Source organism: Chenopodium album, chromosome 5 (assembly GCF_948465745.1).
Source record: "Chenopodium album chromosome 5, dcCheAlbu1.1, whole genome shotgun sequence".
NCBI lineage: Eukaryota > Viridiplantae > Streptophyta > Magnoliopsida > Caryophyllales > Amaranthaceae > Chenopodium > Chenopodium album.
The window spans coordinates 41,485,088-41,494,455 of NC_137838.1; the positions used below are offsets into that span (position 1 = coordinate 41,485,088).

Sequence of the window (9,368 nt, forward strand, 5' to 3'; positions counted from 1 at the left end):
TATATATATATATATATACATATATATATATCGTGGTGGTTTTTTTTTTAATAACGAATGGGTAAAATTGGTATAAACCACTTTTTTTATCCAACATTTTTGGAAAAACCACCTTTTATGTTTTTTTTTACTAAACCACCTTTTAATTACCTAAATTTTTTATTACACGACCCCAATTTTAAATCTAACAGATTGCATCTCAACCATCCACTTCCAAATCATCAACCATAGCAAAACCTTCCCTTTCATCTCAACTATCACTTCAATTAACTCAATTTAGGGTTTGAGAATAAACATGTACTACAATTTAATATTTGTAGCAAAGTTAGGTTTGGTTTTATAGAGCTTTACTCAATTTAGTCATGCTTTTATATAGAGGGAAGGGTCAAATGCTTTTAGGGGTGAAAAAATACATGATTTAGGAGCGAAAGACACAAGTTGTGGGCTCTTTTAACGTCTCAGTTAAATTTTTTGTCAAAATTTGAAATAGGGGTGGTGCAATCAAGAATTTAGGTACTTAAAAGGTGGTTTAGTAAATAAAAAAACATAACAGGTGGTTTTTTCAAAAAAGTTAGACAAAAAAGGTGAGTTTATACCAATTTTGCCTAAAAAATGCTTTAAAAGGTTTTTTCTTGCAAAATGAGCCAATTAAAAAAAAAAAAATTTGACAAATTTTCAAAATAAAAATAAAAAGGATCACATTAAAAGGTTCTTAAAAAAAATGCATATAACATGAATAGATAAAAAATAATTTATCTTAATTTTTTGTATCAAATTCTAAACTTCTTTTTGTAATTCTATTGAAGATATAACAAATTATTATTTACACTTTGAATATTCATGAAAACTGTAGATTCACTAATTAAGTTAGAAAAACATGTCGTCAAATAAATTGAAATGTCTGATTAATATACACCATTTATAAATTAGCAATAAATCCACCACTTGATTTTATAATCCTCAAACAAAGGAAGCTAGAATATAGGATTAATTAAGTTTCCTATTTTCTAAAATGGGATTTATCGAGTAAAATAACAAATTTTTTATATTTTGCTCTCCTCAAATGGCTCTCGTGAAATGATTACCAATAATTTCCTCCCTACATCTTCTTGTTTGTATCCTAAACTTCATGGGACTTCTTGCTTGTTCTTGTAATCAAGCCATCCTAAATACTATTTACAAATATTGATCCTTGACAGGATGGCCTTGTGGAATTCTTCGTCCCATTTTCCACTCGTTGGCCTCCTGTCTTTTCTCCTCCTCCACCCAATAACAACCACCAATACGGCCTCTGTTGGGATACGCATTGGTGTAATCAGGCGGCCTTCAACGAATGCCCCTATCTTTCGAGAAGCTGCATCATATGTAAATTCAAAAGAATGTGGGTATAATGATATGGACAAAATCCATATTTCCATGACTCTTGATGCAAACTACTTACGAGGAACTATGGCAGCGGTATTATCAATCCTACAACATTCTACGTGTCCTGAGAATTTCGTTTTTCATTTTCTTTCAGCAAGGCATGAGCCAAAGATATTTTCAAACATAGCATCCACATTCCCTTACCTAACTTTCAAAATATATCGATTTGATTCTAACCGAGTTAGAGGAAAGATATCAAAATCCATTAGACAAGCCTTGGATCAACCATTAAATTATGCAAGGATTTATCTAGCAGATATTCTCCCATTTGATGTGAATCGCGTAATATATTTGGATTCTGATATTATTGTCGTGGATGATATATCAAAATTGTGGGAGGTTGATTTGGGTGAGAAAGTGGTTGCTGCACCAGAGTATTGTCACGCAAATTTCACAACCTATTTCACAGATGCATTTTGGTCGGATGGTATTTTATCAAATACATTTCATGGAAGAAGACCATGTTATTTTAATACTGGAGTAATGATAATAGATGTCAACAAATGGAAAAAACAAGGCTATACCCAAAAAGTAGAAGAGTGGATGATGGTACAAAAACTAAAGAGAATATATCATTTAGGATCATTGCCACCTTTCTTGTTGATCTTTGCTGGAAAAATTAAAGCAGTTGACCATAGATGGAACCAACATGGTTTGGGTGGAGATAATTTTGAAGGGAAGTGTAGGAGTCTTCACCCTGGACCAATTAGTTTACTCCATTGGAGTGGAAAAGGGAAACCATGGTTGAGGTTGGACTCGAGGAAGCCATGCCCTATTGATCATTTATGGGCACCATATGATCTCTATCGCTCATCAAGGACATGGTTAGAAGACAAATAATACACCCAAAATTTATACTAGAATGAAACTAGGAAGAGAAGGAGTTTTGTTGATACTTTATGGAGAAAAACATCCAACCATAAGTTCAAGGACCATGAGATTAAACATTACAATAATGAGGGGTCAATTTATTTTGTGTGCATCCAATGATGGGTTGAAGTAAATTTTAATTTCTTTGTTTTTTTAAATGTATAACAATGAATTAGGAATTTATTCTTCTTATCATTTCTTACGTATATACTCTTCTTTAGCTTCTTTTAGTTAGATGTAGTTTTATTTTACCTTGTTGATATTTGGGTATTTTTTAACCTTAGTTAACCCTCATAGTTATGTTAATGTAGGCAATTCTAACCGATCTTGTTATTTTGTATCATACATAAAAAAATTTAGGAAGGAAAAGAAAGTAACAAGTTTAGTACATATTGTAATATAGATCAGATATATTGTAATGGTTAAAAAAAAATATGAATGCTAGACATTTCATTTACATTTGTTCATTTCATAAAGTATTGCAACTCCCAAATTTCTAAGATAACTTTCAAAATATGGTTCGTATAAATAATATATCTTAGCTTACTCATCATGTAGATCAAAGTCTCTCTATTGAAAAATATTCTAAACAATTATATATAAAGGTTAGATAATGAATATTAACCATCTAATTATAGAAAAATTGGTATAAACCACCTTTTTTGTCCAACTTTATTGAAAAAACCACCTTTTAAGTTTTTTATTTACTAAACCACCTTTTAAGTATCTAAATTCTTGATTGCACCACCCCTATTTCAAATTTTGACGAAAAATTTAAGTTAGACGTCAAAGGAGCCCACAAATTAAACTTGTGTCTTTCGCTCCTAAATAATGTATTTTTCACCCCCAAAAACATTTGACCCTTCCCTCTATATAAATGCATGAATAAATTGAGTAAAGTTCTAAAAAACCAAACCTAATTTTGCTACAAAAATTAAATTGTAGTATTTGTTTATTCTCAAACCCTAAATTAAGGTAATAGAAGTGATGGTTTTTGCTATAATTGATGGTTTAGAAGTGGAAGGTTGAGATGCAATATGTTCGATTTGAAATAGGGGTGGTGCAATAAAAAATTTAGGTACTGTGGTTTTTTCAAAAAAGTTGGACAAAAAAAGGTGGTTTATACCAATTTTGCCTCCACTAGGGGAGCCAACGCGTACAATGCGCGTGGAATGGCTAGCTCTTAAAGGAAAGTTATATTAGCTTGTTTTTAAACCCTTCACAGAAAGGCATTTTTTTAAAGTTATGCTATTCTTAAGGGTATATCATGATATCTCTCTTTCTCTCCCTCCCTCTCCCCCATATGTATAACATTGCCATTTGTACATATACACTATATTGGCCATCAAAAGACCAACCTAAACATCAAGTACAAAAATTCATGCAAATCATAGCTTAGCTAATGTGTGCTATCAGAGATTTGTTCCGACTTTATATCTAATATACAATGACAATAAAGAACTACAAAAAAGAGCTAAATAAGATGGAATTGGAGATAGCAATTGCAAATTCAATCGTTTCTGCTAGGAGATGCTAGTCCCAAAGTTTTAGTGATATGATAATTTATATGTTTCAAAATATTTCATGTAGAAAATTCAATCTTAAGAAATGAAAAGGACAAGTATAGGGTTGATACTAGACCTGGTTATTGGGCGGGTCGGGTCAGGGTCGGTGCGGGTCGGTTGCGGGTCAGGGTCAAAGAGGGTCACATTTTATAGGGTCAATATAGGGTCGGGCCAATGCAGGTCGCGGGTCGATAATAGGCGGGCCTACAAAATATCAATTAAAATAAATATTGGACAAAGCCATTATTAAATACATATGAATACAAATTAATCTATATAATTATTTTTACATTATGTATTTTCTTTATTAACTAAATTGGAAAAACATGTTGGCCCTATATTGACCCTACCCAATAAGGGCCCAGTCCATTAATAGCCCTATCCATTAAAAGCCCTATAAGCTTGGCCCTGACCCTATTATCATTGGGCTACCCTGTCCAATAACCACCTCTAGTTGATACAATCAATAGTTTCCTAACCAAAAAATGCTATAATATATGGAAAAACTAAATCATCATATGCTCCAAGAGAAAATTAAATGGGCATTCACTATATAAAGCCAACTCCATAGGTTTATTACTTGAAGCTTGTCACAAAACACTTAAAATAGAGAGCAGAACGCACGAGAAGGCTGAGTGACCAGCCTTGTATTGGAAGGGCCAATTTCTTCCTCCTTAAGATACTCCCCATCTTCCTCTTCTTTAGTAACCTTTAATGCATGGCGACCCTTAAAATCATCATACAAAAACATATAATGAGGCAGATTGATAAATTTGGAAAATATCATATGCCACATAAAAAGGAACACAACAATTTTCTAAATAGATGCTGCTCAAAACTTACATAAAGGTGATGCAATCACAATATAATATGGACTGCCTCTTGCATAATTGCCTTTACCCATCAAGGTTCTATACAACAAAGGGCAATTCACTTATACCCCTATCATAAATTGACCAAATAACAAAGACGATCTTGAGAAGCACAATAACCCATTTTGTTTACACACAGTTACCTTTTAGCTTACATTAAGAATACTTCTACCGTTATTGTTCGGAATCTCACATCCGGATAATACAGTACACTATGAATGCCATGAAATGCTCATGACAAATCAAGTAAAACAACATTTGCCTTTACCCTTCCAATTTAGAACTTCAAGGAACACTATTAATGGATCTATACTGGGTAAAACATTAATTCACTTTCCCCAAATGACAACGCAAATCTTGAGGAGCACAAGTGCCATTTTTGTTGTAGCAGACTTACCTTTTAACTTATAATGAGCATACTTATCCCATGTATGAACAGAAAGTCACAGTAAGCTGACCTAAACAAAGTATATAATGGACTGCAAAATTCTCATACGAAACTAAGTTAACCATAGTCTTTACTCTTCCAAGTTCAATACATGATGCAATATGCAGCACTATATAGGGGCAATTCACCCAAAATTGACCAAATAACTAAATAAATTATGAGGAACACAATTACCTTATAGGTAACTTTATAAGAAAAGTTCTCCCATTTACCAGCACAACTATATGACCAACATGTATTTTCTAAGTAAGCAACCCTCCACAAGAATATAAAGTCACCTCTGTTCATATTAAAGGAAAACATTGCAAATAATCTGTAAAATAAAGAGCGAATAAAAGAGAGAAAGTTACAAACAACATGAAGACTGTAAGATTTCTACACAATCAACATGTGCAAAAGTGATAATGTAAGACTACCTTATAGAAGGCCAAGAATCCATTGAAGCCATGCATCTCTCTCTCAGAGTGTTAAGCCTCTCAATCACATTTGCGAACAAAAACACACACATTCATTGATACATTTATTGGGGAATTCTACTATGGTCATTCCTCATTTTGACCACCACTATAATAAAATTTGATAGGCCAATTTTTCCTTTCCTTAAAAAGTTGGTCAAGCTTGTTTTCTTATTTTTCTATTTTTATTTCTTTTCTATTTTCTGAAAATTATATTTTGATTTTTCGAAATTCTATTTTTTATATTTTTGAAATTATTTTACTAAAATCAATTAAATCCAAATATAAAATTAAATTAAAAAAAATAAAAATCGTTTTTTCACTGTTCTTGGTTGTTCTTGTTCTTCAAACTTCTTCAATATTCTTCATCTACGGATAAATTTAACCTCCAATTAATGATCTTTTCACTTTAGAGGTACTTGTGCATCAATGGGCATCAAATATATAGCCAGATCCGAACTGTTTATTCCACATTTTTAAGTTTTTCAAATTTCGAGTTTTAGCGCAAATGAGATTGGTTATTAATCCTTGAATAATTTGTTTTTACTATACAAAATCCACCAATTGATGCGAAATTGTCGTCTTTATGTAATCGAAATCTAAATTTTAAGTTTTTCAAAAATCTGGGTTTGACGAAATTTTGAGAAGAAAACGATAAAATTTTTTTGCGAAACCTATTTGATCCGAAAAAAATAATTATGTAAATTTAAATCATGTTTGTGTATATGTAGCTATGTAAATAACCCACATACAGATTGGACATTACTTATATGAAAAATCTACATTAATTATTGGCTACGACCATGCGTTCATTTGGACATTACTAATTATTATATTGAAATGTACTTCAAATGCTATTTAGATGATGTGATTAAAATTTAATTGGATTTGTACCAATTATGCATGTCTAATTGCCGTGTATATGTTTCCAAAAAAAAAAAAAAATTGTCGTGTATATTATGTTTTTGTACTTTGTAAATAATAAATTGACATTGTTAAATTGTATTTCCTTTACTTTGCAATTTTATACTGGTAATATCCTACTACTATACCATTTGTGTCATAAAACTAACTATACTGAAATTCGATTCAAATTCTAATATTTAAATATTTTATATATGTATTGTAATATTATTGGTAGTTATTAATTATACTATATGTTAGTACCTATAATTAAAAACCCACAATTTGGTTCGTAATAGAAAATTATATCTCAATACTTAAAGATTAAACAAATATAATATTAATTATTGATGAATATAATGTATATACCGAGTATTTTTGTCAAAGGAAATAATAGCTTCTGTTACATGTAACGTATTTTATGGAGATTGATTCCTAGTTTGTAGCCCAGGGTCAAGCTTATACTTTGTATATATTCTGTACAATTGAATGAGAATAGGAAGCAAAATATTCCCATCTCAGAATTGGATGACCTTTTCATTAGCATGCTAAACACATACGGAGTATATACAGATTACAAGTCAAAAGCTAGCCTACAATTAAGGCATTATACAAGGGAAGGATATACACAAAATATACTCTTAACTAAATTAGAGATATGTACATAAAAGTATAAAACAGAATATAAGATAATTATATCATATATTCTAACAATAATGATGAAACTATATAAATTATTTTCCTTCCTTTTTTTTAAAGAAAAATTAATTATGAGCTCAGAAACGCCTAAACAGTAAACGCATCAAACTAATCAGAGAAATGTAGAGGACCCTCCTTCCACTCAGGCCCGTAGCAAGGGCAGGGCTGGTAGGGCACCTGCCCTGGGCCCAATATTGGGAAGCCCAATTTTGATTGAAGTTAGGGCCCCAAAATAACAAAGCTATAAAGAGATTAAAGCCTATAGTAGTTTTATCAGAATATACAAATTACTACTTTGTAATTTCGTATAATAATTTCTTTTCTCTTTGATTTCCCTCACCCTTGATTATTGCACATAATATTCTGATTCCAAAACTAGAGTTAGTCACTTAATCATGCCTATAATTAATCATTCACAAATCCCCATATTTCACTTTTTTTTTCCCTCTTTTCAAATTCTACCCATATTCTTTTCTATTTCTTATTTGTTAGGGCCTATTATTGTGTACATGTATAGTTATCGGGCCTATCTCATGTTCCCTAGTCTCTTTGTTAGGTTGTATATATATACGCTTGTCATACTCTAATGAGAATACGGAAAGTTAATTCCTAACATGGTATCGGAGCCACTATTCCTTTAAACCCTAAATCTCTACTTTCTCTGTCAATCTCTAAATCACTAAATCAATTTGTTACTCGATTATGACGGAAGACAAGATTGATTCTGCCTCTCCTTTTTACCTTGGTTCGGGTGATCAACCCGGCAATTTGATCTCTCATGTCATCTTGAAGGGTGATAATTATTTAGCGTGGTCTCACGCAATCACACTATCTCTGAAATCTAGAAGGAAATTCGGCTTTGTTTATGGCACCATTAGCAAGCCTGCTGAGAAGAAGAAGCTTCTTGACTGGGAAACAATCAATTCAATGTTGGTGTCATGGGTTTTGCGTGCTATCGAACCCAAAATCGCTGCATCAATTCCCTACTTTGAAGAAGTCAAGAAACTTTGGGATAATCTCGAAAAGCGCTTTTGTGAATCAAGTGGACCGAGACTTCAACAATTGCGGGCGGCCATAACAAATTGCAAGCAAACGAAGGCAATGTCGATTAAGGAGTATTATACCACACTCATGGGATATTATGATGACCTTCTTCGATTAAAGCCCCCTTATGGCTGTGAATGTGGTAAATGTGAATGTAATGTGGCTGTCAAGATTGAATTGGACAGGGAGGAAGAAAAGTTGCATCAATTTTTAGTTGGGATCGATGATGACAAATACTCTGTGGTGCGCACAAATCTTCTTTCTCAACAGCCTCCTGCCAGCCTTGAGCGTGCATATCAAGCATTGCTTCAAGAAGAACGATCCCGCACCATTGCTCAATCGAAGTCGCACACCGAGGACGCTCATGTTTTTGCTCTTCCCCTTGATCGAAAGTCTGTCCAATCGTCTCATCGAGTGGATAAATCTAAACTCTACTGCACTCATTGCAAGCGCTCGGGACATGAAAATTCGGGTTGCTTTATGCTTCACGGGTATCCCGATTTGTGGCTCGAGAAGTATGGAAAAAAGGGGGGAGGGTCGTCTGCTGCCAGACCTTCTAGCTCTGCCCCTGCTGCTACTTTGTCTGCCGCGTCTGATTCTGCTTCGACAGCTGCTGCTCCGCGCCACGCTGCCACCGACCACGACAAGGCAGTGGTGCGTGCCAATGCTGTTGGGGGTGTGTCTTCTTCGCCCTCACCAGATACTCTTTCTGCCCTCTCTGATTTACAACCCCAGCATATCAAAATTCTGTTGAATATGGCCACCAACCGTCAACAGGATAAAATGTTGGGTGAGTATTTTTCTAGCTCTTGGATAATTGACACGGGCGCGTCTCATCATGTGACCGGAGACGAGTCTTCTCTCATGGATGTTAATTCTATTCCGTCATGTCCTGTGGGTCTTCCGGATGGTGCTCATGCACTTGCTACTAAGGAGGGTCGTGTATTTTTGGCGGATGGGATTATTCTTGAACACGTTCTATTTGTTCCGCAATTAAATATCAATTTAATATCTGTTTCAAAATTGATTGATGACTCTCATTGTTTTGTGCGGTTCACTGACTCTCTTTGTGCTATACAGGACCAAC

General features: G+C 33.5%; 1 protein-coding gene across 1 annotated transcript; it reads left to right on the plus strand.

Annotated features, from left to right (window-relative positions):
• The first annotated feature begins 1,200 nt into the window (after positions 1-1,200).
• LOC145632857 (putative galacturonosyltransferase-like 4) lies at positions 1,201-2,265 on the plus strand. The gene has a single exon (XM_081685187.1). The coding sequence runs from the start codon at positions 1,201-1,203 to the stop codon at positions 2,263-2,265; it is 1,065 nt and encodes a 354-aa protein (XP_081541313.1).
• The last annotated feature ends 7,103 nt before the right edge of the window (positions 2,266-9,368 follow it).

Bases quoted from the DNA above. Each gene is read 5' to 3' on its own strand.
- LOC145632857 (XM_081685187.1), top strand. From the start codon at position 1,201: ATGGCCTTGTGGAATTCTTCGTCCCATTTTCCACTCGTTGGCCTCCTG.